This window comes from Emys orbicularis, chromosome 16 (assembly GCF_028017835.1).
Source record: "Emys orbicularis isolate rEmyOrb1 chromosome 16, rEmyOrb1.hap1, whole genome shotgun sequence".
Lineage (NCBI taxonomy): Eukaryota > Metazoa > Chordata > Testudines > Emydidae > Emys > Emys orbicularis.
In genome coordinates this window covers 21,797,393-21,825,375 of record NC_088698.1, presented here as the reverse complement: position 1 = coordinate 21,825,375, position 27,983 = coordinate 21,797,393, and the positions used below count along the sequence as shown (strand labels likewise).

The 27,983-nt window shown below is 45.0% G+C and overlaps 1 protein-coding gene across 9 annotated transcripts in view; it reads right to left on the bottom strand.

The window, feature by feature from the left end:
* RIMBP2 (RIMS binding protein 2) overlaps positions 1–27,983 on the bottom strand; it is a 100,862-nt gene that overhangs the window by 57,509 nt on the left and 15,370 nt on the right. For all 9 annotated transcript variants that reach the window (XM_065417738.1, XM_065417739.1, XM_065417741.1 and 6 more), the window contains 5 exons: positions 26,332–26,536; positions 16,524–16,675; positions 12,881–12,957; positions 4,427–4,536; positions 386–1,198 (listed from right to left, as the gene is read on the bottom strand). In XM_065417738.1, coding sequence (XP_065273810.1) covers positions 386–1,198; positions 4,427–4,536; positions 12,881–12,957; positions 16,524–16,675; positions 26,332–26,536 — 1,357 coding nt within the window. The remainder of the gene's footprint in view (positions 1–385; positions 1,199–4,426; positions 4,537–12,880; positions 12,958–16,523; positions 16,676–26,331; positions 26,537–27,983) is intronic.

Below are 27,983 nucleotides of genomic sequence, written 5' to 3'. Positions count from 1 at the left end.
TCTAAAATCACAAATCAGTTAAACCCATTAAGTTCAATGGAATCAGCCCAACTTTAGATCATTATTAATAGAAACCTCCTGACTTTTCAGTAGGTTGAGACTGAGAAATATGTGACGGTACACACAGTGTTCTAACAACAAGGGAAAACTACAGCCTTGCTGCAACTGAATCTACACAGGCAGCTCCAAATGCAGGAACATGGTCTGTACTAGTAATTAATTACACAACAATGGGAAGGAATGCTTTACATTACTATTTTTGTGCATGAGGATGATTCAGAACTTAGACAGTGAAGGAATTTTATTTGGACTAGTCTTGGTGCACCTGGTATTTCTAGAGCAATTGTAATTGCAAAGTTAAGGGACAGGAAAAAAAATATCAAACCTGCTGGCAATGTAGAAAATTCCACAAAGGCTTCCTTTTTTTCCCGTTGCTCCAGAGGAAGCTGCCAGGGCATCTGATGGGGCTTTGCCATGACCTTCACCTTGTAGGCCATGTTGGGCTTCAAATTAAAAAACTGGTACTTGTAGCTAGCAGACTTGACAATGTCGAACTCTTCTTCATTCAGAAAGATCACATGACTGTAATTACTATTGGTAGGAAGCCAGGACAGCTCAGCGGAAATCTGGGTTATGTTGTCCACCTTAAGATGAGAGGGTGCTACAATTACATCCTTCCCAACTAACAAAGTGCACAGTAGCTCATCTGAGTTACCCCTGCTCGTAATGCTCTGAATTGATATTCGGTATTTGCAAGTAGCAATGTTAAGTTTTTCTATAAGAGCTTTAGTTCTGCTTCCAAAGGACACATTCATCCGTATTTCTTTGTCAACCAGGACATTGTAGCTGTTAATGGTTCCCCATCCAGGTGGCACTACTGGTGGCTCCCAGCCCACAATAACACTTTTGGCTAGTTGTTTAATAAGGGTGATTTTTCTAGGATAAGGCACAATGTCTTCTCCAATTTCATCAATGTTCATATCAAGAGTTCCTGTGCCATTGTTGATTACACTGGACTCTATGTGACTCGGCGGATTGAGCTCCAATAGACTATCTCCTTCCAAAGCATGACCCGAATGGTTGATAAAATTCTGATCCTGCTCGCTGCCTACGGTGCTTGACAAACGGGACTCATTATCTTGAACAAAATCCACAAAGTTTGAAGGGACCAGTCCTCTTTGTCCATCTAGAAGTTCACCTGGTGAGAAAGAACAACCCAAATATCATTAACAAAAGAACACTCCTCTCACACTACCAGCCAAGCTGTCTTCTAGATGACTCTCTCCTCTGGTAGTGTTGGGTTGAAGAAGTACATTAAATAATATGAAATACTGTAGATCAGTTTTATTAGGTGAAGATGAATTAAATCAAACGTATGCTATTGATTAAAATCCTGTTTAAAGCAGGGCCGCCCAGACGGGGGGGCAAGGGGGCAATTTGCCCCAGGCCCCGGGCCCCGCAGGGGCCCCCACGAGAGTTTTTCGGGGGCCTTGGAGCGGGGTCCTTCATTCGCTCCAGGGGCCCCGGAGCTTCTTCCGCTCCAAGTCTTCGGCGGCAGTTCGGCGGCGGGGGGTCCTTCCGCTCTGGGACCGGCTGCCAAAGCGCCGGGTGTTCGGCGGGGGGCCCCCGCTGCCAAAGACCCCAGGCCCCCTGAATCCTCTGGGCAGCCCTGGCTTAAAGGTATAAGCAGCCATATTTTGCATTGCAGGTCACTGTAAGGGGTTGCAAGACACTGATAGGTCCCTGGTGAACATACCTAGTTGGTATGGCTACTTCCACTTTTCCATGTTCTCTGTATGTATATATATATCTTCTTACTATATGTTCATTCTATGCATCCGATGAAGTGGGCTGTAGCCCATGAAAGCTTATGCTCAAATAAATTTGTTAGTCTCTAAGGTGCCACAAGTACTCCTGTTCTTTTAATGGGTTAACTGCAGCTCAGATGTCCTCCGTCCCTGGCAGAGAGGTTCAGAAAAAGTGCCTTAAGAGGTTGATTGGGAAAGTCTGCTTTCTCAGACAGGGATCAAAGGACTAGGTTGAACTCCAAAGGTGGGGCGTTTTCTGTTCATGCTTTTTTTACTTTCTGGTTTTGCTCACTTACTTTGCTCTGTTGCTACAGACATTATTCTTTAAGAAAAAGACCTCAGTGCTTGTAACTGTTTTGTTCTGCTGAGTTACTGATCCAGCTGACAGATCCAAGTGGTTATAAAACACAGTAGAATACTGTTAATATCCATTCCCCAAATACAATCAGTCTAGAATCTGCACACTAAAGCAGGTAGCCTCTCCCCACCTTCCATCAAAGGTTCAATAGCAGTGTCCTTCATATTACAAAGACCCCATTACTGTTACGCAATTAAACCACGTGCTAATCACTTTCTCTGAAGTCCAAGAGAATCTCAGGCATACAACACAACCCAGGATTCAAGCAACATGAACAGGATTATTTGAGCTCTCATATTGTGAAGTTGCTTTGAATGTATTATTATTATGTCTTTCAGTAGCACTGAGAGACCTCAGCTGAGATCAGGGCCACGTGGCTCTAGGCATTGTAGAATTACACAATAAGAAACGATCCTTGTCCAAAAGAGCTAAAAGTCCAAATAGACAAGACAGACAAAGGCTGTATCATCATCCCTATTTTAGAGGTGAGTAAGTAAGGCACCAAGAGACTAAGTGACATACCCTGAGTCACCCAGGGAGTCTGTGGCAGAGCCAGAAATTGAACCTAGGTCTCCTGAATCCCAGTCCAGTGCCTTGACCACAAGGATTCATTTCAATGGGGACACCTGATTGCATGTGTAGTCATATTTGTATACGAGCATGTCTCAGCAATTACTAATTGGATTTTATTAGAGAAATACTGCACATTGGTGGGTCTTTCTGAGTTCAAAATATGTATTAGCAAAAGTCTATAGTTTTCATTTAGGCCACCAAATAAACTGTTTTGTCACTAGCTAATATTGAGTTATCTGAGGTACAAATAAAGTTGATACATTTAGACAATGAAATTACTTGTCAACTGGTTTATCATTGTTAATCTTCATGAAACACCTGCCCAGCCTTAAATGTAGGTATTAGGGAAGCAAGTTAAAAAGTGGGTCAACATGTGTTGTCTCGTACATACCTTGCCATGGGAAGCAAAAATAAAAGAAACCAAGGCCCCAGTTCTGCAGGACACTTCATCATGTATGTAATTTTCCTCATATGCAGTCCCACTGTAGTCAATGAGTATGTCTACATTGCAATGTAAGCCAAGGGTTCAAATTAAGGCTCAAGCCTAACCTCCCTTCTGTCTACACACAAACACACTAGCACAGGGCTCAAACCCTGGATCCCATGGGGGTGGTGGGTCTGAGCCCAAGTCAAGCCAGGACTCAGAGTTCAAGCCCTATTGCTTTGCAGTGTAGACGCAGCCCCACTGTTCTCATGCTCTCGGAGTCCAACAAAAGTATCCCACAATCCTATGGGCTGACTTTCTTTGTCCTCTGGACAGTCAAGTTGGTGGACAGTCAAGTTTTCCCACACTGCACCACAAACAAAGGGTTAGAGCAGCCACATTTTGGGAGGGCACTAGGAAGTCTGGGATGTGGGTTGTTGGACTCGGGCCTGCATCATACAGTGTAGATGTTGGAGCCCCAGAATGGGACCAAGTGCTCAACCATTTCTAACTGGAGTTACAAATAAGTGTAGATGCTCAAACTGTAGGTTAACAAACCCAGAGTCTGCTAACTTGAGTTCTACTAAACCTGGAATTACAGTGTAGACATACCCAACGAGGCTACTTATCTGAACCAAGTTATGCATGCACTGCACTGCTCTGCGAGACTGGGTCACAAGAACCTTTATCGTATTGCTTAAGTTGTCAATTCAGAAAAGCCATTGAGTGCTAATGATGTTTGATATCTGACACACTGCTCAAGACTACATCAGCTTAAATGAAGAGCAGCCACCTGTGGAAAAGATAAGATATGATGTTGATGTCGCAGGGAGCAACTTCAGAATGAAAGTGAATGAAAAGTAAACAGTATTCACGGAGTCGTTAATCTACTTGTAACAAACCACTACTTGCCACCTCGTTCCAATATTACTTTGTATCAGTGTCTAGCCAGAGGAAATTCTACATAGATTAGAGGAATCAAATATTCACAGCTTGAGGAGAGTCGAGGATCTTTGAGGCAAAAACTGAAATCTCATTAAGCTTTCTTGTCAGCACAAATCTTGCCAAATGGGAAATGGTGATGGTTCAGGGAATCTCATAAATTAGTGGAAGGAGCTGCTTTGCTGGTGCGTAAATTCTCTTAATTAAAGGGATGATGATAGGGGGACTTTATCAATTGATTTTGGTCATAGATAACTCGGTATGGGAGTTAAATTGTTTCAAATCAACATAAACTAATAAGAAGACATAAATAAACAAAACCTTCATAGAAGCCATCTTCATCCATGTCTCCATACACATAGAGGTATTTTCCTGCTGTAAGGGGGAGCTCTGCTTCTGGATTTTCATTTGGTCCATCAAACGGGTTGTAACTGCAGTGAAGCACAGATGGAAACTTCATTCAGGCAATGAGCGTATTTAGTGAGTTACAACCCACACACCACTGACTAATAATTGTACAGCAGAATGTAGTTCTAAAGGCTGCACATGAGAGTAGCTTTAGAGTCCCATCTTCTTGCTTCACCTTTTGAAACACATATTTTAGCAGGGAGCCTAGGGGAGTGGAGTCACCTTTATATTACATTATTATTGTTGTCATTTATTATTTGTATTACTGTAGCACCAAGGAGCCTTGGCCATGGAGCAGGACCCCACTGTGCTAGGAATACACAGAACAAAAAGAGGGCCCCTACCCCATAGGGCTTACATAAGAATGGCCACACTGGGTCAGACCAATGGTCCATCTCAGCCAGTGTCCTGTCTTCTGACAGTGGCCAATGCCAGATGCTTCAGAAGTAATGAACAGAACAGGGCAATTATCGAGTGATCCATCCCCAGTCGTCCAGTCCCAGCATCTGGCAGTCAGAGGCTAAGGACACCCAGAGCAATGGGGATCCATTGATGGACCCATCCACCATGAACTTATCTAACTCTTTTTTGAACCCAGTTATACTTTTGGCCTTCACAACATCTGGCAATGAGTTCCACAGGTTGACTGTGTGTTGTGTGTAGAAGTACTTCCTTTTGTTTGTGTTAAACCTGCTGCCTATTAATTTCATCAGGTGAACCCTGGTTCTTGTGTTATGTGAAGGGGAAAATAACATTTCCTTATTCACTTTCTCCACAGCACTCATGATTTTATAGACCTCTATTATATTTCCCCTTAGGCTCTTTTCTAAGATGAATAGTCCCAGTTTTTTAAATCTCTCCTCCTATGGAAGCTGTTCCAGACCCCTAATCATTTTTGTTGTCCTTCTCTGTACTTTTTCTAATTTTAATACATCTTTTTTGAGATGGGCCGACCAGACCTGCACACAGTATTAAAGCTGTGGGCATAGCATGGATTTATATAGTGGCATTATGATATTTATTCTCTTATCTATTGCTTTCCCAATGGTTCCTAACATTCTGTCCAGCTTGTATGACTGCTGTTGCACATTGAGCAGATGTTTTCAGAGAACTCTCCACAATCTCTTTCTTGAGCAGTAACAGCTAATTTAGACCCCATCATTTTGTACGTATAGTTGGGATTATGTTTTCCAATTTGCATTACTCTGCATTTATCAACACTGAATTTCATCTTCCAGTATGTTGCCCAGTCACCCAGTTTTGTGAGATCCTTTCGTAACTCTTCGCAGTCTGCTTTGGACTTAACTACCTTAAGTAGTTTTGTATCATCTGTAAACTTTGCCTCCTCACTGTTTATCTCTTTCCAAATAATTTACCTAACTAACCCTTTTAGGCTCCTTTGAATCTCCCAGCCTATGTCTTTACTGAATTTTAAAACAACTATACAAAACCTTATATGGGTCTTTTCCTAAATCATCTCTATCAGGATCTGCTAATTTTCATGAATTACTCTTCTCCATAAAGCAATCAATTATAGCAAAGTCAGACTCACATTCAGAGAAAAGCTTTTAGAAGGCATAAAGCATTTATCAGATATTTGCACTAGATTATGAATTGGCAAGTCCTGCTGAATAATGAATGGATAATCATGCTTGTAATAATTCCTTGAAATTCTTGTGCTCTTAGTAGGCCAGCAAACAGTTTATACCTTTGCATCCATCAGAACTTCAGGATTAAGGGAACATTAAGGGTCCAATACAAAGCCTACTGAAGTCAACAGATATCGTTCAAAGGGGGCTTTGCATCAGGCCTCAAACCCCACCCCCCAGTATGCACCTGTGTGCATAAATAAAATGATAAAAATCATTTCCCTGTCCCCACCCCCTTCCAGCCCTGCTCTGCTTTTGCAGCAGGAGGAGCTGAACTCAATCCTCAACGATACCATGAATTTCTGTGTTTAGCACTATCACTACCAACTCCAAAATAGCCATCGATTTGTTAGGGTAACGTTATTGCTCATGGAGAAAACGAGATGGTGCTGCAAAACAAAGCCTTTTAGAAGGGGAGCTATACACTGTAGCAGCAGAGCACAGCATAAGTTCATGTTCAAATGGGGAACATAACCAGCATATTGGAGAAAAGGATTTTACAACCCCCTCCCTCCATGTTGCAGAGTATGACAACAAAAGGGAAACAGAAAGCTTCTTGTCCACTGTTTCAAGTGCTGCCTTCCCATAAACAGCTTATTAACATTCATGGCAGCCTGATGGTGGAATGATTGCCCAGACAGTCTTAAGGGAACAAGGTAAAAATGAAAATCTGTTTAAAACAAATTCAAGCAATAAAACCAGAGTGACAGCCTATATGCTGAAGGCTGTAGCCACAGCAACACAGTTATCCTTAGCCTGCAAAAGCTCAGTGTGTGTGTGTGTGTGTGTGTGTTCTCTTCAAAGCAGCAACTGCTCTCTGACATAACCCAAGAGTCAGTCCGAACAAGCTGCTTTGGTGTGCACGTGTCTGTCTCTGTCTGTTTTGCGCATACACACATAGTTACTTTTAGGGTTACCATATTTGAACATTCAAAAAAGAGGACACTCCACGGGCCCCGCCCACAGTCCACCCCCGCTCTGCCCCCACTCTGCCCCAGGTCCCGCCCCCTCCCCGCTTGGCCCCGCCATTGCACCCCTCCTAACCCCCTGGACTGCCGCTGGCTTGCTGCGTCCCTCCTCAGTCCCCCACCCACCGCTCGCCTCCTCCCACCTGCCACTCACCTCCTCACTCCCCTGCCAGAAACCCCCATGCCCGCCCCGAGAAACCCCGCCTGCCACTGGCTCACCGCTTGCCTCCTCACCCCCGCCCACCCGCCCGCCTGCCACTGGCTCCCTCGCCGCTGGCCTCTTCACCCCCGCTCGCTGCCTGCTTCCTCACCCTCCCTGCCCGCCTCCTCACCCTCCTCCCTCACTGCTGGCTCCCTTGCTGCTTGCCTCTTCACCGCCCCCCGCCCACCGCTGGCTCGCCGCTCGCCCCTTCACCCTCCCCACCCACCACTTGCCTCCTCGCCCGCCCGCCCGCCACTGGCTCCCTCGCCACTTGCCTCACCCGCCCGCCCGCCAGCCAGCCACTGGCTCCCTCGCCACTTGCCTCCTCACCCTCCTGCCCGCTGCTGGCTCTCTCACTGCTCGCATCTTCACCGCCCCCCGCCGCTCGCCCTCTTCACCCTCCCCACCCGCCACTTGCCTCCTCGCCCACCCGCCAGCCAGCCACTGGCTCCCTCGCCGCTCGCCTCTTCACCTCCCCACCTGCCACTTGCCTCCTCACCCACCCGCCCGCCAGTCAGCCAGCCACTGGCTCCCTCGCTGCTCGCCTCTTCGCCCTCCCCACCTGCCACTTGCCTCCTCACCCGCCTGCCCGCCAGCCAACCAGCCACTGCCTCCCTCGCCGCTCGCTTCTTCACCACCACCCACCTACTCACCCCCCCGCCACCTGCTGCTGGCTCACCACTCGCCTCTTCACCCCACCCCGCTCGCCTACTCATCCCTCCTGCCACAGGTCCCTCAGCTCCTAGGATCAGGGGCAGCCGAGGGGTCTCCATGTGCTGCGCCTGCCACAAGCGCGAGCTCCATGGCTCCCATTGGCCGGGAAAAGCACCAATTGGAGCTGCTGGAGCCGTGGAGCAGGGCTTGCAGGCATCGGCAGTGCACAGAGAACCCTCAGCCCCCCCACCTCGACCTGACCTGACGAGCCAGAGGGACCTCCTGGGGGGTGAGGTGAGGAGTCCCGGCAGTGCTTACCTGGGGAGGCTCCCAGGAAGTATCCAGCAGGTCCCTCTGGCTCCTAGGGTCGGGTTGGCGGGGGGGCGGAGGGATCTCTGCCCGCTGCTGGTGCCTGCAAGCCCCGCCCCCACAGCTCTGATTAGGCAGGAGGGAGCTGGTGCAGCACGCAGAGACCCCCTCCGCCTCTGTGACTCCCCTCCCCCCCACCTGACCCTAGGAGCCAGAGGGACCTGCTGGATGCTTCCTGGGAGTCTCCCCAGGTAAGCACCACCGGGACTCCCTACCTCGCCCCCCAGCAGGTCCCTCTGGCTCGTCAGGTCGGGTTGGGGAGGGTGCGGAGGGCTCTCTGCACGCTGCCGGCACCTGCAAGCCCCGCTCCACGGCTCTGGCAGCTCCCACGCTAGGGTTACCATACCGGTATTTTCCCGGACATTTTTAGATATTTAAAAATTCCTCCCGGATGGCAATTTAAGAACTAAAAAGCCAGACATGTCCGTGAAAATACGGACGTATGGTATCCCTAGTTACTTTATGCTATTTATTGTTTACTTTACACAAACTCTCATGCCAATAATTGTATTTAATTACTCTCACCTCATTAACGTTTAATGAAAACTCTGACCATCTATGGTGCTACTCTGATGGGTTTGTGAGCCAATTTAAATGTACAAGATTTCCTCTCTCCCCCTCCCCGGCAAACCCCTCTTATTTTGTAGCCAACATTGCCAATGCAATATAAACATGACTTGAGCTTTGCTCACAGGAAAATGGCATAGGCAATAAAAAAGGCACATTTCCATGGGCACCACACTGACTCCTGGCTCTTGAAATGAAGACATTTTGATGTGCTTGTAGCAAACTACAGACACGAGTTTACTTGCGGACTGAAATTGCCAGGGAAGCATACCCTGATTATACTTTCGCAGCTGTTAAGTTATTAAGTTTTGCTTCATTTAAGTACACGGGTGTGTTTAATTGCCTTGAAATAGTCTCTGTGCATTGTAAATAAGCTGGAGGGCAGCATTTAATGCAACTAGAATAATATTTGATCTATAATAAAAACATCATCAATGAGAAGCAACTAACAGGCCCAGAAAGTTGTATCATAATAAGAATACTCCACATAGGAGTTGAAATTCACCCCTGTGCAGAGGTCCACTAAAAAGGGCAGTGGGATTTAAGAGATGCATAGGCCATGTGCTGGACTTCCGCACCTTCCATCTGTGGATCAGAAAAGCATTTCACATGCATTGATGGAAGCGTCCTTTCAATCCCTCTCTGATGAGGTAGGCAAGTATCATCACCCACATTTATACATATAAGGAAAGTGAGGGCCAAAGGGATTCTGGGCCTGCCTAAAGTCACACAGTGAGGACGTGTCAGAACCATGATCAGGTTCTAGGTCTCCTGATTCCCAGTTCCTCTGCTCTAACCACAGCACCGTGCTGCCTCTCTAGCACTGGGAGATGTTGTCCTCCCCCACCCCACCCCCCTTTTTTTTGGTGGCATTTACAACAAATACAATTTTCTGGTTTGTTCCTTTTCCTTTTTTAAAAAAAATATTGTCCACGCTGAAAGTAAATGTTCTGGAGATGTTGATCACGCCATCTTAGACTTGCTCCGATGTTAAAAGCCAATGGAAAGTGCATTCTTTTAAACCTAGCATAAATGGAAAGTGCACTGTTGCCTACAATAACAGGTTTGGGTGTATTTGTTTTTTAAAGCCTACAAAGAAAGCAATCTTCATCTGTTCTTTTTCTACCGGCTCTTCAAGTGTGACTGCAGCCACTTCAAGTTGATATATAAGGCATTTAATTAATCAATTAATAATCTTTTAGTTTCATGCTGGTTTGTTTAGGAACTTTCTTCAGTTGGGTGAGCTTTAGAGTACTTGTTGCAGAAATAAAATCATGTTCCTCTAGAGAAAGTGAGTTTAATTTGAGCTCAGCATGGGCTCTGCCTTCCTCTGGGCCCTGCACTGTCACCTAAACTCTGCAGTGCACTGAATATTACACTGCAATGGAACTGAGCCTGGCATGAATCTTCCTCTTTGTTAGTCAGGTTAATTCTGGGGAAATTTAGACTTAAATTTAGTATTAAAACACTTTGCTTACGGAGATTTGCAGTATCAGGGAGTGGCACGCCCGATGGCATTCTGCACCAAAAAAATTAAAATTTTGCACCCAATATTTTAAAATTCTGCAAATTTTATTTGTCAATAAATAAATGTGGAGGCTCCAGCATGGCCGAGGGGAGCACAGGCCGCTGACTGCACAGAGGTAGGAGATCACCCTGCATCCCCCACCCCCGGACATGGACTCGGCAGTAAAGTGGCACCTGACCCTGACACAGTGCAAGGACCAGGGCTGTCCCAGAAACACCCTGGGGCCCTGCCCCTCCATGCCAGTCACACCAGATTTAGGCAGACAGGCTCAGCCCAGCAGGATCCAAGGCTGGAGGGGCTTAGGGAGAATCAGATGTGGGGTGACAGGGTAATGTGTGGGGCAATCTGGGTGCGGGCGGCTTGATGGGGGGTCCAGGTGCGAGGGAGATCTGGATGAACAGGGGCTCATTGGGGGGTGGTTCTGGGTGCAGACACCATGAGACTCTGCAGGGGGGTCTAGGGGAAGGTGGTGGGGCTCAGCAGGGGGGTCCAAGTGCTGACTTGGTGGGGTGCAGGTCAGGGTGCTTGCTTGGTGGAGAATGTGGGTGTGGGGGGCTACTCAGGGTGGTCCAGGTGCAGGTGGGGTGGGGCTTGTTGGGGGCGGTCTGGGTGCAGGGTGGGCTCCAGATGCAGAGATGTGGGGTTTGGTGGGGAGGTCTGGGTGCAGGGGGGCTCCAGATGCAGAGGGTGAGGCTTGTCGGGATGTGGGTTCAGGGGTGTCAGTGTGGGGGGTTCTGGGTGCAGGGGGTGAGATTTGGTGGGACAATCTGAGTATGAGGTGGATCTGGATGCCAGGGGGTTGGGTGAATGGGGGAGCAGCTCCCCGTATAGTGACCCCCCCCCCCCCACGGCTGAGGAAGCGGGGGAGGGAGGGGTGCGGCACTTCCTGCAGCCAGACAGGTTTTTGGGGGTGGGTCTGAGCCAGCCCTGGCCGGCAGGCCCGCCGATGGGGGGGCAAAGGGGGCAGTTGCCCAGGGGCCTGGCTGATTTTAAAAGGGCCCGGGGGCCCTCAGCCACCACCGCTTCCACGGTAGCAGCAGCCAGGAACCCTGGGGCCTTTTAAATCGCCCCGGCAAGCCGCAGGGCTCCTAGGCATGTGCGACCGCTCTGGCCCCTGCGCTTTAGGGGGCCCCGTGGGCCAGCGCGGTCAGTCCCGGAAGTGATGCATTTGTCACTTCCGCCCTGGGCCCCACCCCCCAGGGATGGCCCTGGCCCTGGAATTGCTGTCCACAGGCCTGCTGGCTGCTCCTTGCAGGGGAAGAGTAAGTTGCATCCTTCCCAGCCCAGCCAGGACTAGTAGGTGAGCCTGGCACAGGGTAGGAGCCACAGGCCAGGGCGTCCTCCTTCCCAGTGATTTACCACTCCACTGCCTGCTCCGAGTGCCTGAAACAAGGCACCCATGTTGCTGGGGAGTGGTGCATGACCACTCTTGTGGCTTCCCTTTGCTTCCCTGTCAGAAAGTCACTTTTCTTTGGGGAAGCAAAGAAATCTGCAGAGGAGATGAATTCTGCGCACACACAGAATTCCCCCAGGAGTCACTGAGTGCCAGCGGGCTCAACACACCCAGATCAGTCAGCAGACAAGCCACACTTTCACAAGAGCTCCCTTGCCATCTAGAGAGCCCATGTGCAGGTGCACTGCTGGCACTGAAGATTCCAGGCGTACACTCTGATTTGCAGTCACTGCTCCTCTCAGGAAGGAAGGAAGCTGGCGCAGAGAAAGCACTTCTAAAAGATTAGGCTTGTGTCTCTATTGAAAACCTTTCTGTAATGGTCAGACACAGAGCCCGAATTAATGTAGAATATTATCATTTACATTCTGAGACTACCCTTTGCTGATTTAAAGCTTTTTATACACTGAGAAAGACACTGATTAGCAGGATCCCTTCTGACAAATGTTGTTTGCTCTTCCCTGACCTCCTTTGCTCAGGCCAGCTGGCCAGAGAATGACCTGGGTGCAAACCCTGCCCCCATCTCTCTGTAGGCATGTACAACCCAAAAGGCAATGAAAAAAGCGGCCTGGTTCCACTGTGCAAGAGGGTGGGGGTAGGATGTGGAAAGCCTGCACAAGAAAGCCTGCACTCTCTGTGAACCACGCAGCTGTGCTTTGTATTTGCATAGGGGAGCTCCATCCACTGTAATCATGAAGTTGTTTGGGCATGAATATGGGAGGGGCCTTTGTGGATGCAAATTTAGCAGCCAAACCCATTTGCATGGAGGGTGGGGCACAGTATTTGCCCAGGCTGTGGAAGTAGGGTGTGGTTAGGATTCCGTCCATTTCCCTGAACCCAACTGTGAATCGCCCCTTTACTTAGAGTTGTGTATGAACAGGACTGGGGTCTGGACATTAATTACATCTGCAAAAAAAAAAAAAAAGTGAAAAAACCCACAATTTTGGAATTATATTTTTCCCCCCAGCTGCTTATGTTACCTATAACGGGCGATGCAAAGATGGACTTTCCCAGAATATCTCTGCTTTGAGGTATTGGAATTCCGTTCATTATCCATCTGTAAAGAAATAAAGACAATAGGATTTATACTGTTGCACCCATTGTTATCCTGATGGGATATATAAACTAGCCTGAGTACACCTCTACCCTGATATAACGCTGTCCTCGGGAGCCAAAAAATCTTACCGCGTTATAGGTGAAACCGCGTTATATTGAACTTGCTTTGAACCGCCGGAGTGCGCAGCCCCGCCCCCCCGGAGCGCTGCTTTACCGCATTATATCAGAATTCGTGTTATATCGGGTTGCGTTATATCGGGGTAGAGGTATACATGCAACACATACAAAACACTTCAGATGACATGAAACAGAGTCGGATATAGGTTTTCAGCAATTCATTTTTATTTAGAAATATGTATACTAATAATGAATAGTAATTTATCCAAAGTGTGCTGTTTTATTTTAATTAAAACTTCAGCAAGTTAGCCCCAGGATGACTTACGGTAAATGATTCACCTAGCGTTGTGTACAGCGTTAGCTGCCATTAAAATGTCAACATTTACACAGTTAGCTCATAATGATACCCTATAGTTAGAATAGGAAATAACTGTGGTACCTTAGATACCATTGACTTGTAACTGTAGGCAAACGTTGATTTTTTTTAAATTGTGACCAGTATTAGCTGAAGAATCACACCAAATAAAACTCTCCCAAACCAATCCCCATCTGCTGAATTCCATCCGCTCCACTAACCCAGTGGAAAAACATATTAGCTCTGAATTCACCATGATGCTTAATGCAGCACAATATAGCAAAGCCATAATTTTGACTCCACCATGAATTAATGAGTAGAAAGCCTAGTGATTAAACTGTATTGCTGAGTCCACATAAACAGGTCCCAAGTATTTTGGATCTGCATCAGATACATTCTTGAAATTCAGTGTACTGAAATAATAAAAACTCTGTCTCTCCTGCTTGATGCTGGGCCGAGTTCGTAAAGGAGGGATACATTTCTCACTGTCCTCTGTTCTACGATTTGCTAGACACCTCTAGGAGAACTGAGATAGCAACTTCTCCTTAAAACAGAAGTACCATGTTAGGCTGTGGAGTCAAGCAGGGAAGCTTTCATAGGGCTGGATGGGAACTCTATAATCCAGGAGATGGGCAGGCACCAGACTGTGATTCGGAGTCACACTCTAGTTCAGGGGTCGGCAACCTTTCAGAAGTGGTGTGCCGAGTCTTCATTTATTCACTCTAATTTAAGGTTTCGCATGCCAGTAAGACATTTAAACGTTTTTAGAAGGTCTCTTTCTACAAGTCTATAATATATAACTAAACTATTGTTGTATGTAAAGTAAATAAGGTTTTTAAAATGTTTAAGAAGCTTCATTTAAAATTAAATTAAAATGCCGAGCCCCCCGGACCGGTGGCCAGGATCCGGGCAGTGTGAGCGCCACTGAAAATCAGCTTCATGCCGCCTTTGGCACGCGTGCCATAGGTTGCCTACCCCTGCTCTACTTCCTGCTGCCCCCTAGTTCCAGTTATGAAGCAATGTGCTCCAGCAAAAAGGCTGGTGCAAGTAACTGGGCTGCTCTCTTGGTGGGCACAACCAAGACTCTGGACACTCCCCATGCTTGCCTGCCTACTCGTCGCCCACCATATGGGAATGGGAGTAGCCGTTGGCACTGGTGATCTGCATAGCCTGTATAGTGGTGTATGGAGGCTTCTTGTGTCCCCTGACTCCCTGCATAGATGTGTGCAGCTGGGCTCACAACTGAGCCCATAATGATTACGCTAGGAGCAGAGCCAGTATTCTTACTAACAATCCTGGAAGTTGTGGGGATGTCTTTGTGGAATGGACTGTGCTCCCTTTTGATGTCAGAAATTACAACAGCAAGTACCACTCTCAGATTTTATATTTCAAAGGCTGATTTCCTTAAGGTGTAATTTATATACTTTTCTCCTTGGATAGTGGATATGGTACCTTGGTCTGTAGCTAAACTTCCGTGTGTATGTGAGAGGTATGTAGGCACCACATAATTACACTCAGCAAGGCAAATAATGAGCAATTCAGGTAAAAACTGCTTGACATTCTCAGTGAGAGACAACTGAAAAATAATAGAAGAAGGGGATTAAATTTGACATGCACTTGTTCTGTTCTGTGCTGTTAGTTCTGCTTCCTTAAATTTGGTTGCTATGCTGCCTTTTTTGGCTTCACTGCTCTTGATGCAGTCTATTCATGAAGCAGTGGATGCTCACACCTCCCAATAATGGTATTAAGAATTTATCTGTATGTGTTTCTTGGTCAACAGACCCCGAGATGTGGCTATTGAGTAGCATATTAGTAGAAGCTAGTAGGAATCTAATTCTTTTGTAGAATATCCTGTATTACACTTTGATTTTTAGTGATGTCCACAAGCATTTTGATGCAATCAACTTCCTGGGGTTCAGCAGCAATCCCTATGTTATAGCCACAGCAGCTGAACACAATTTCAGGCTATTTACTTTTAAAATGTTTGACAGAGGGAAAAATCAGGACTGTATCCAATAAAATATCATGCCAACCCTCATTGTTTTCTAGTTCTGTTTGCCCTCATGGAACAGTCTTACAGAATTTAATGGATTTTTTTTATAGATTTTTTAAAAAAATCATCCCATATATGTTTTTAATAGATAATGAGATCCCACTGATAGAATTCTATAGCCTGGTTAAGGAAACCTATAGATAGGACCTTAATCTCTATTAAATTTCATTGGGATTTAAGAGCATTTTTATAGAACCCTATAACATTTCTACAAGAGGCGTTTGGGTTTCATCCTTATTCAAGTCTATAGGAGTTTTGTATGTGGGTGTTGAGACTGTGCACATGATGAGATGAAGGAAAAGGAGTCATAATCAAGTACACTGAAGAACTTGAATGGTGTTTCAGTGGATTTCCTCCTGCTAGCCCTGAGATGTACAAAGATTAGCAATAATAAAATATTGTGAATATCTCTGCTGAATTTTTCCAAAACTGCAAATAAATGCAGATATGTTAGGAAGCTGAATGGCTGAGGGGATTCTCCAGTTTACAGGTTCAAATTCAGCTAAGAATGGTACCCTAGAAACTGGTCCAGGTGGCGATATCATTCCAGTTACTAATGAGTGGATTTCCACATCATGAAAACCAAGCAAAGAACAGGTCAAAGAGAATGATCCACTTCTCACACCTAGAAGTTGCCTTTCTAGAACAGAGCTGAGGCACATTGGCAGGGCATCGGGTGGAATAGTGCTCTTACAGATGCATTATCTGTCCTGTGAATAGAGAATTTATGTAAATCTAGCACACTAATGGGCACAAAAAAGACTGACAAAAATGTGACACATTTCACAAGGACTAAATAAACGACAAGAATGCAAGACAGTCAGGTTTCCTAGGTGGGATTTTCAACCCCCCCATGTGATTTAGATGCACAATAATCCCATTATTTATGCTCCCAAATCACTTGGGTGCTTTGGAAAATCCCAGCCTTTGACTCTTTGGAAGTGCAGTTAAACACTGAGGTGTAGCACACCTGTCCCAGTGAAGAAGGAAGGCTCTGGCCGATCAAACACATTCCCAATGTCACCAACTTAAAAAGACTCACGTCTGAATCAAATCTGCATCTTGGGCTGCCGGATCTTGACCTGGACAGAAAAGTAGGTTTGACGGACAACTGTTCTGGTTTGTCACCAGATATCTGCAGGGGTCGTATAAACTCCGAAATCACACAACGACTTCCAGAGGGGCTTTCGTTACCTACCCGTAAATAAAAAAACAACAATTGGTACAAAGTGGCAACCTGGTTAGCAGTCACGGCAGAGGCATCACATGCTGAATGGGTCACAGGGTGTGAACAACCATCTGACCCCTATTAATGGCCCCTCCAGAGAGGGGCTGACAAAGGGTAGCATAGAGGAAGCATCCATTGCCACTTCCCATTCTGTACCTGTTCAGTGGATTAAAAGTCCCGAAAAACTTGTAATGGACAATTATAGGGAATGTGAAGACATTTTAATTTCAAGATCAGAGCTAAGGAGCAAATAAACATGAATCATCTCCCAATTTTTACCAACCAGTTGGAAAAGAGAAAAGGTTACTATATGAGATGACTATGTGTTCTAGTAGTTTCACACACATGCTAAGATTATTTTTCATGTTGGCATGAAAAAATACACAAGCCTGCTTGTAAATACCGTCTATTTATTGGCAATAATAATATTTAGCTTAGCACTTGCATTAAAAAGTTTTAACTAATTAATGCTCAATACCCTGTAGGGAGATAGGTACGCACGACTGGTCCTAATCCTCATTTACAATAAGGCACTTTTACGTCACTGAGGATGTGCAAAGGGCCTTAACCTAAGGGTATGTCTTCACTACCCGCCGGATCGATCTATCGGGGATTGATTTATCGCATCTCGTCTAGACGTGATAAATCGATCCCCGAACGCGCTCCCTGTCGACTCTGGAACTCCACCAGAGCGAGAGGCGGAGTCGACGGGGGAGCCGCGGCCGTCGATCTTGCGCCGTGAGGACCCGAGGTTAATCGATCTAAGATACGTCGACTTCAGCTACGTTATTCTCATAGCTGAAGTTGCGTATCTTAGATCGATCCCCCCCAGTGTAGACCAGCCCTAAGTGAAAATATATACCCAATTTAAGATCTTTTCACTGCCAGAGAACAGCAAGTCCTACCATCTCCATTCTGCAGATCAGGTAACAATGTCGGGTAAGTGTCTTGCCCAGTGCTAGATGGTATATCAGTGGCAGAGTAGAATTAGAATTGGGGTTTCTTGTTCCACAGCCCATATTCTAAGTCACAAACACAATCCTTAAACTTTCTAAAAAATGCAGGAGACACATTAAGGAAAAAAGGAGAAAATTCTGGAGACACTTTGAACATTTTTTTTCTGATTATAAAAATGATGCCAATAAAAGATAAAATACACCATACCGCTAAAGGAATAAGAGACCCGATCCTGCAAGATGCTAAGCAGCCTGAACTCCTAGTGACATAGAGTACTTAGTATTCCCAGGATCAAGCTCTACAGGCTTGTGAAATATGCTTTTAAAAACCGTGCTACCCAAGGCTGCAAGGGGGATTGGTAAACGTGGAATATAAAATGCTACCCTATGTTTTCCTTCACCAGTCAACTACTCCTCTGGAACCACAAGTAAGAAAGCAGGAAATCGCAAGCTGGGGCTAATTATCTCTGAAGCAGCAGCAGCTGTAGCAAAACCACAGCAAAAAATTTGGGGCACTGCTGCCACAATCAGATTTCTCAGCCTTCCTCTCCTCTCTTTTTAATACAACGAGTCCATGCTCTTATTTTCAAGTCCTGGTCACGTGTGAGGTCGGCAGCTCCCCTCCAATTGCGCTAGGAGTTTGAAATGTGGTGTTTTGATCTGGAAGTGCCTGCTTCCCCCGTTACATGCCACTGAGAATCATCCACTGTACCGCAGAGGAGGATGAGCTCCAAAAAGACATTGTCAGAGGGTTTTTTGGTATGTTCCTTGGTCCAACTTGATTCATTCTCTCTGCACCACTTTAATTTTATAGCACAACAGCTTAAGCACATTGACCGCAGGGAACTATACAAGGCCGTACAAAAGATTTATTGCAACCAGTCCTACTTGCAGCCATCTCTATACTGGCAAAGGGCACATTTTTTATTTTTGGAATTTCTCTCATACTTTTAATAGAATAACGATCTCCTTTCAGAAAGCTGCAGCTAATTTGGCTCCTTCCGTTCACTGTTAATGTGTTTGCCACACCAGACTGTCATTCTAGAGTCTACAGATAATTGCTCCAACTGCTACAATATATTAAAAGGAAACCAGTTCTGAGGCTCATGTCTATTGGATTGTCCTCGGTTTTGTTATATCCACTGCAGTGTGAGTTCTTCCCGGGCACCAGAATGGAAAGTTCCTTCGACACCCTACCCCTTGCTGTGTTCCCCATACAGGGGACTGGCCAGAATCTGAGCCTACATTAGATCAGACAGAACAACACAAAAGCAAGATCCTGGAACACTGTTCATGTCATGGGAATTGATGGGGAACTCAGGAAGGGATGTTGGAAGAAGTACGTTTTAAGGAGGTATATGAAGGAGGAGAGAGGGTCCTCAGCAGGAGATAACAAGGAGCAGCCCGATAGAAGGTCCAAGGGTGAGCGTGGAAGCATGAGATAAAAGGCAAAAGGATTGGGAAAAGCAGAGAGAGAGAGAGAGAGAGAGAGAGAGAGAGAGAGAGAGGGAGTAAACAGGGGAGGTGGGAATAAGTGCCAAGATTATGGGGGGGGCTAAATTATGGGGGCTGTGAAAGTTTGGACATGGTGCTTGACTTTGATTCAGTAGAGAACAGAGAGATGCAAATGCAGATGATGTGGTTGAAGCAGCAGAGGACATTAGCAGCTACATTTTGGGCAGACTGGAGGGGTGAGAAGCAGGGAGGTAAGAGAAGAGGAAAGATCACAACAGTCAAGGCAAAAGATGATCGAGGCATGGACAAGGATTTTAGCCATGAGGGACAGGAAGGTAATGTGGGTTTTGGTAACAGAGAGGAAGAAGTGACAGGACTGAGCAAGGGACTGAATGTGGTGGCGGGGGAGAAAAGAGAAGAATGACTACTCAATTTTAGAAAGAGGCAAATAGAAAGAAATTAAGTAACTTGCCTTGAGTTCACTTCAGTATATTGGATTAGGCATGCACCTGAGAGGCAAGAGGCCTGAGTTTTAATCCTACTTCTGATACTGATTTGGTGTATGACCTTGGGCAAATCACTCCTACCCCTTCTGTGTCTCATTTGCCCCACCTGTAAATGGGGACAATGATGTTTTCCTACCTAAGTAAGTGCAAAGTGGCATAGGAGGACACTTCAGCAGCAATTCCAACCATTCAAGATGGATTTGGTTTCCAAATCTGGTTTACTGCTTCCTGAAATGTCACTTCCCTCTCAATTCCCCCTTCTCATTCAGCTACATCTGCAAGATCATTTCTCCCTTCCTCTAACAAGTGCCATCAGCTGTTAACTTCCTATGCAAGAGTTTGTGAAATGACAGCAGCTGCTCCTGAAGAAATCCCTCCTCCCCGTGCGCTTAGCCCTACCGGGCGTCTTCCATCTCGGACTATAATAAAAGCGATTACCTGAACCAGTTTAAATCCATCACTCTATTTCCAAGGTACTATACCAGGGGTCGGCAACCTCTGGCACGTGGCTCGCCAGGGTAAGCACTCTGGTGGGCCAGGCCAGTTTGTTTACCTGCCGCGTCCGCAGGTTCGGCCTATCTTAGCTCCCACTAGCCACGGTTCGCCGCTCCAGGCCAATGGGGACTACGGGAAGCGGCGCGGGCCGAGGGATGTGCTGGCTGCGGCTTCCCGCCGCCCCCATTGGCCTAGAGTGGCGAACTGCGGCCAGTAGGAGCCGTGATCGGCCGAACCTGCGGACGTGGCAGGTAAACAAACTGGGTCGGCCCGCCAGGGTGCTTACCCTGGCGAGCCATATGCCAGAGGTTGCTGACCCCTGTACTATACCATACTAGGTAAAAAGGTGAGAACGAACTACGGGCTAGCTACAGTGTAGATTGTTAGTTGTTAGCTACTGGGACTTTGCACAATGGAAACCATTCTTTTTGTTGTTGTTGTTGCTGTTTAAGGTGATGATTACTTATTTTTAAATAAAGTGTCTCAATTTGTCCAAATTCCAACAACCATGTAGAGCTGTTGTTTTATGTTTTTTTTACTTCAGCAGAGATTTTATAAAAAGCCACCGTAAGTGCAAACGACTTCACTAATAACAATCAACATCTTAGCAAAAAGGCAAATTGAAACTCGTATATGAAACATGTTGTAAGCCTCTTGAAATCTCTTGCTCTTGGAGTTCTATAGAAAAAGCCAGCCCCTTTGGATTAAGTATGCAGAGGTACAATAACATAATGCTGCATCTGTAACTAAGACTAATTTTACAACCAGAATATGTTGGGATTGCAAGTTAAATTCTCTTCTCACTCTGGTGCAACGCCAGTGGCGTCACTTGGTTTGCACCACAATAAGTACCAGGAGTTTTTGGTCCAATATGGATGCTTCTCCACTTATGAACTCATTGGAGACTAGGAATACATACATCCTTCCCCTCAGCCTAGTAGTCTGAAAAGTAACAGTAATAATGATAAGGATTAACGACAGAATTCACTGGAGGACAACAGTGTGTATATGTCTCCTGGAGGCGAGGATATTGGCCTGGGATGTGGAAAATCCTGGTTGAAGTCACTGCTCTGCCTGATTCTCCGCAGTTTTTCATATCAGATCACTCCCAATCAGGGAGAGCAGAGATGTGATCCTGGGTCTCCCACATCCCAGGCCAGTGCCCTAGCCCCACAGCGAGAAATAATCTGTCTCCCATCCTCCCCTGCTCTGCCTCATCCCAAAACCCTCAACCCCTTCCTGAAAAAAATGTGGTGGAAAAAAGATACATCTCCACAGAACATTTCAGCAAAAGTGTTCCAAACAGCTCTAGTTAAAGGTTACGCAACACAAAGGACCTTTCCCAGGGGCTTCTCAAAGCAGAATGCATCATTCTGAATCCATGATTTGAGATCCTTTCTGAAGTGCAGACTGTTTTGAATGAATTGGTATAATAACAGCAAATAGGCATGGAAAGGTGTGAAAAATCGCAGCTTTTTCCCCCCCGCCGCTTGGAGCGGCAAAAACGCTGGAGCCGGCCCTGCAAGGAACATCAGTGTTTTGATAATATTAACTTTAGAGTGAAAAAGGGTTCCAACTTCCTGATAGTCTGGCTGTAGCTTATTTAACTCAACTGAATTTCCCCTCACCCCCTTCCTCCAGTCATTGTTTTCTCTTAGGGTCAATTGTTTTTTGCTGAGTCCACATTACAGTGGATGGAAGAGGGAGGGCTGTGGCAGGGAAGAGGGGTGTGGGCGGCATTAGGGAGCTACTTATGACTTTCTGGTTCTAGGGGCTGTTCTAACCTGCACCAGCTCCTACTAATTGGGGATTGCTGGAGTGCATCATGCTCCTGCTACTCCTTTTGCTGGCCCCTATCTGCCCCCGTGCTCTGGGAAGGGAGGTGTAGGAGCCAGTCACCCCAGCTCTATCCCTGATGTGGACTCCCCCATGTCAGTGCCACCTGACAGGCACAAAAGGAGGGGAGTGGAACTTCACTCAGAACATCAAACCCTGTCTCTTCAGTTTGATTTGTCTTGCCAGCAGAGCTACTTTTTTTTGTTAGATAAAAGAACCTAATGCATGTATCAAGTTCCAAAATACACAGACCTTCTCACCAAGAGCTCTTGTATAGGCTGTTTGTAACTAAGGTATTATGGGTCTAGTCCTACACCCATTGAAGTCAATGGTTTTTTTCCATTGACATCAGTAGGAGTAGCACCGGACCCATAATATCTTAGTTACTAAACACGAAACTAAACTTTCCTGCTGCTGGAAGCCTCATATACATAAGGCACATAGCATTTTGTCATGGCTGGCAACTGACCAGTGGAGGAAGTTTCAAGAATGATCTTCCAAGGGAAAAAACAAGGAAATGCTGCCGATTCCTTCATTTAAAGGTCTCAGGACACAATTAAAGCTGATCATACTTAAAGTGCCTGGTCCTGAACCAATTACTTACTTCCATTCTACTTACTGTACATTACTATTGACTGATCAATTATGGACTACACTGTATGTCTGGGGAAAGAACATTAAAACACCCTGGTACCTGGTCTTGTTTCTGACATTTGCTCTGTTTTGAAAGCTGTTCTCATGTTCTCTTCTACCCAGGAAACAATAAAAAAATTCTGCCCCTAATTCTGAGAGCTTGATGAGAACACCACTATTACGGTGAAATGGCTGATTTCAACTATTAAAAATGCTGCCTGCTTGCTTAAATATTATGGACCAAATCAATACTCAGCACAACTTATTGATAGCAATGGATTTACACCAGGATTTAAATTGGTCCAAATTTAAGTCTCACTGTTGCTCACTTGAGTAGACCCATGGGTGAATAGGATGTGAGTAAACTTTTGCAGGATAGGGCCTTTAATGACTGGAGGGAGAACCAGGCTATATTTTCAAAGCTTTCATTTGAAGACATGTTGTTCTTAGCCATTTCAATTAGTGATCAGCAAACATCAAGAAGTTGGGAGAGTCTGACTTAGTTAGGCCCCCAAAAGTTTAGTTGCTTATTGGAACATTTGGGGTCTATTTAAACAGATTTTAAAGATTTAAACTGAACCTTGCATATCTGCTCAAGGGGATTCTGATGATTAATTAAGGGTACGTCTACACTACCCACCAGATCGGCGGGCAGTGATCGATCCAGCAGGGGTCGATTTATCGCATCTAGTCTAGACACGATAAAGTGACCTCCGAGCACTCTCCGGTCGACTCCTGTACTCCAGAGCCGCGAGAGGCACAGGCGGAGTCGACGGGGGAGTGGCAGCAGTCGACTCACCGCAGTGAAGACACCGCGGTGAATAGGTCTAAGTACGTCGACTTCAGTTACGTTATTCACATAGCTGAAGTTGCGTAACTTAGATCGACCCCCCCCCCCCCCGCAGTGTAGACCAGGCCTAAGTCCCTTTAAAATTAATTGCTGCTTTGAAAATCCCACCCTTACAGTTACTATTAGACATTGAGGGCCCGATCCTGCAATCTTTATTATGACAAAGCTCCCATTGACACCACGAGATGGTATTCTGAGTTTTCCTTCTAATTCACCCAGTTTGGTAGGAGTGCTCTAGACACACATAAGCCTATAAACCAGTGGTTCTCAAACTTTTGTAATGGTGACCCCTTTCACATAGCAAGCCTCTGAGTACGACCCCCCTTATAAATGAAAAACACTTTTTTATATAACAGGAGTACTTGTGTTATTTTTGCGGATACAGACTAACACGGCTGCTACTCTGAAACTTTTTTATATATTTAACACCATTATAAATGCTGGAGGTGAAGCGGGGTTTGGGGTGGAGGCTGACAGCTCGCAACCCCCCATGTAATAACTTCACGACCCCTGAGGGTCCCGACCCCCAGTTTGAGAACCCCTGCTATAAACCATTATGCAGCACAATGAGTGAGATTGCAAACACGTCTCTTCTGTGTTAAAGAAAAATCACAATGTCCCACCATCTCTAAAGAAACCACTGAAGTGAACTGAAAAAAGAAAGTCTTCTTGTTCCATTTGACTTGGTTTCACATCAAGTTTGTCAGCTTTCGATGAATATAGTTGCTTATCTGCAGTGGTAGAGAAATGATTTGTGAATCACAGTACTTTTCCTGACGATAAAAAATGGGTACCCCCACGCCCCTTCTTAGAAACTCAGGAAGATGAAATACAAAACGCAAATCTATTTTACTTTTCCAGCTTCTCTTCATATTTATTATAAAGCAATTGTTCAAGAATCCTCAAAGCCTGATAAGGCAATGAAAAATTATCTCACAGCAACACAACAGCTGTGAGCATTCTATTGCAAAGTTAGTATCTCACAGTGATGCCTGACGAACATTACAGTTTGGGGTGTTATCGATCCCCCAAATGTCAGCGCACCAATTGTCCAGAATTGATTTTTTTTTCTCCTCCTCCTTTTTAACTGGTTTATTCCCTTGCATTATGGAAAATGCCTCCACTGACAGATCCTTCTTTCCTTTAAAGTATGTAGTTTTCCTTGTGACAAAATCCACCAAACTAAGTCAGGAGATGTTTGGGGCCAGAATTTCTGCTGGTGTAAACTGGTGTAGCTCCATTGACTTCAATGAGGCTATGCCGTTTTACACCAGCTGACGATCTGGCCTGTTAACTTAATTGCAGCTCATTCCAATTCCTTAATTGGAAAGAAAGAAAGAAAGAAAGAAAGAAAGAAAGAAAGAAAGAAAGAAAGAAAGAAAGAAAGAAAGAAAGAAAGAAAGAAAGAAAGAAAGACTATGATAGAGAACAAATGTCACTGATTATGCATTATATTTAATTATTTGCATTGCCATAGTACCTAGAGGCCCCATCCAAAGACCAGGGTTCTCTTGTGCTAGGCACTGTACGCATAATCACCGTACTTTTCAGCCCTGATAGTCAGGCAGCTGGATGGAATCTACATTCTGGGTCCCTTCCAAGTATCCTCAGATAACCTCCTGACCAATGATACTGCCTCAGTCTTTGAAAATTGCTTATGCATAATCGGCAGTGAGCAAACTCAACTAGTCACAAGGAGTCGCCGCCTTTGGCAAAAAGAAAAGTCACCTGGCAAAAGTTCAACATGCCTCTTTGGGAAACACACAATGAAGGGAACAAAGTAAACAAAGAGACAATGATACGGACCTCCCTTATGAAGCATTTTGAGATATACTGCAGAAAACCACTGTATAAAAGTTAGGTAATAATTATTATTATTGTAAGTATAGGCACAATGAGAATGGAGCATATTTAAACATATCTTCCTTATTTTTAAATTAAATTCATTCATTTAGAACCTTGTTTTTAACCTTCTTTTTAAATTAAAATAAAGGGACATTTTCAGTCAAGTTTCACTGTGGCTAAAATGGCTCTTTAACCCATCCATCACCACTAAACTGACCACATCCTGTTAAGTATAATCACCATTCTAGGGAAAAGTAAAGACCCAACAGATGTTATTTGCATGGAGGGCTTCTCAAAAGTATTCCATCCAAGCTTTTTGGATGGAAAACTGAGTTTTCATCAAAACTAATATTTTTTGTGGAAAGAGTCTGCTTTCCTCAATATTTTGTTTTTTTCCCATCAGGTTTGTGGTTTTTTTCACAAGTCCAAATTTTCTGCTGAAAGTTTTGACTAAAGAAAATATTTTCTTTTTTGTTGAAATTTTCCATAGAACACCTTCAGTTTTCAATCCTTTCTACTGACAGATTCCTTTCATAGAAGGAAAGAGGGAGGAAAAAAGCAAATGTAACCGACACTAAGTCAGGGTGAGTCTCTGCTCTCCCTACAGTCTACTGCTATCTCCAAGCTAGCGGGACAGCTCCTTTAACGCAAGGACCTATACCCAGAGGTCCTGTGATCAGTTCCCACAGACAATCCACCCAGCGGACCGCCACACAAGTGGTGGCCTATACTGGGTTACGAACTGCTCTTGATCTCTGACACTCAAGGCAAGCTTCCCAAGGGGTGTTTTTTTAACAAATAATGAGGAATGATCATTAGGTCAAATTTTACTCTCAGTTACATTAAATCTCAGTAAATCCATTGTAATTCCAATGAAGTCAGAGAGCTACTCAGAAATGGCCCCAGGGCATACAGCTGAATCAGGGCCAAATACTGCTCTCTCACACACAAGCAAATCCCATTGCCATCAATGGGATTTGTTTACATGAGGGTTTAATTTGACCCCTAATCAGCAAATTCCTTCAAATAAAAGTGTCAGTTCTTACCTTTGCCTATGGAGGTGGCTATTCCGTTCATTAACTGGGACAGAGATTTACTAGGGGAGGCAAGGACATCTGAGGATGCCACCGAGTTACTGCTCAAGAGATCAATCTTTCCAGCTTGCTGCCGAAACTTCTCCAGTTCCTTGGAGAGGAGGTTAAACTGTTCGCTCTGCGTCCGACATTTCTCCTCTAGCTCTCGTACCTTGGCCTGCACAACCAAGACATAAGAGATGCATCTGAATGGGATCACAGAGAGCTTTGGTCAGGTCAGACTGTCAGAGAGTATCAAGAAGCAGGGATGGGCAAACTAGTTTGGATCCCCCTTTTCCTCCCCCTAAACATTTTCCCATATTTAGAGTCAAACCCTTTGGGAGTATATAATATGCAGGTAAATATTTTTTTCACCACCAATTTCCAAGCAAGAGAAAGCTTGTTCTCGTACTGTTTTCAATTAGGACCAGGAGTGGCATTGCTAGTAAATTTGCAAGATAAAGCCTTGCTTTGTGAAATTTTTCAGCCCAAATATTGCTGATTCAGAAAAGCAGCCCAGCTTCTCAATGATTCTCCAAACCAACCCCAAATCCTGGATCTCTTTTTGAGGTTTGCCCATCCTTAGCCATTAAATCACAGCTTCCTTAATTGCTATACTAATGTTTATAGAAAAGCAGCGATGGTTCATGCAGAATGTTGGTCTAGCTGTTGGCTGAATTCTATTTCAAAATTAATGTACACAACTAGATGTGCCAAACTGTCCAGAAGTAATCCAGACACCAGTCAACAGGGTATTACTCATAAGCTTCAGTAACACAAACATTTTGTCATTGGCAGGCTTTGACTTTTTGTTTTAATTCTGAGGCATCAGGCTGTGACACAGCAGAAATTATGTGGAAATTATGTAACAATCTGATGCATTATTTCCTAATCTGATGTTTTATCATGTACCAACATTCTTTTCATTCAATTTAACCTCCTTCCCCTCCACAGCCCTAGTAAAACAGCCATGTTAATGAGTGTAAACTGGCTATGAATTAGATCCATTCCCCCCCATTCCATCGTTGCTACTGTTTTTTTTGGGGGGGGGGGGGGGTTTGGAAGAACAGAATTTTTCAAGTGGTGCATGAAAAAGACAGTTGAACGGCTACAAGTTTCTACATAAAAACCATGGCTGTATTACATCCATATGCCTCACTATGGGCACCAAACAATTATATGACTCATGGCATGGCTAATGATGGAATTCATTCCAGGGCTCTACTGATGATGAGCCTCAGTAATTTAAAATGTTCAGTAGTTTCCCCCACATGCCCCCTGGAAGAACTCATGCATTAAAATGTCCCAGTTTCCTGATATAGAATGGAGTATTATTTTCTCATTAATAAAATATTTCTAAAAATACAAGCAAATCTGAACGTATAATTAATCTCTTCAAATTCATAAAATGCAAATTGGTTTAATCTTGCTATAGAAATATGAACACATTTGGCTGATGTGAGTATCCTGAATGGAGTAAGAGATAATAATTGGAAAAGACAGAGACAGTGTGAAGAGTTCTAAACAAAGTCGAAGTGCTTTCGTTTTTTATTCTTCCACTGTTGGCTTAGGGTACCCAAATATGAGCCTTTTTTATCTGTGACGTTGACACTTATTAGCAATTA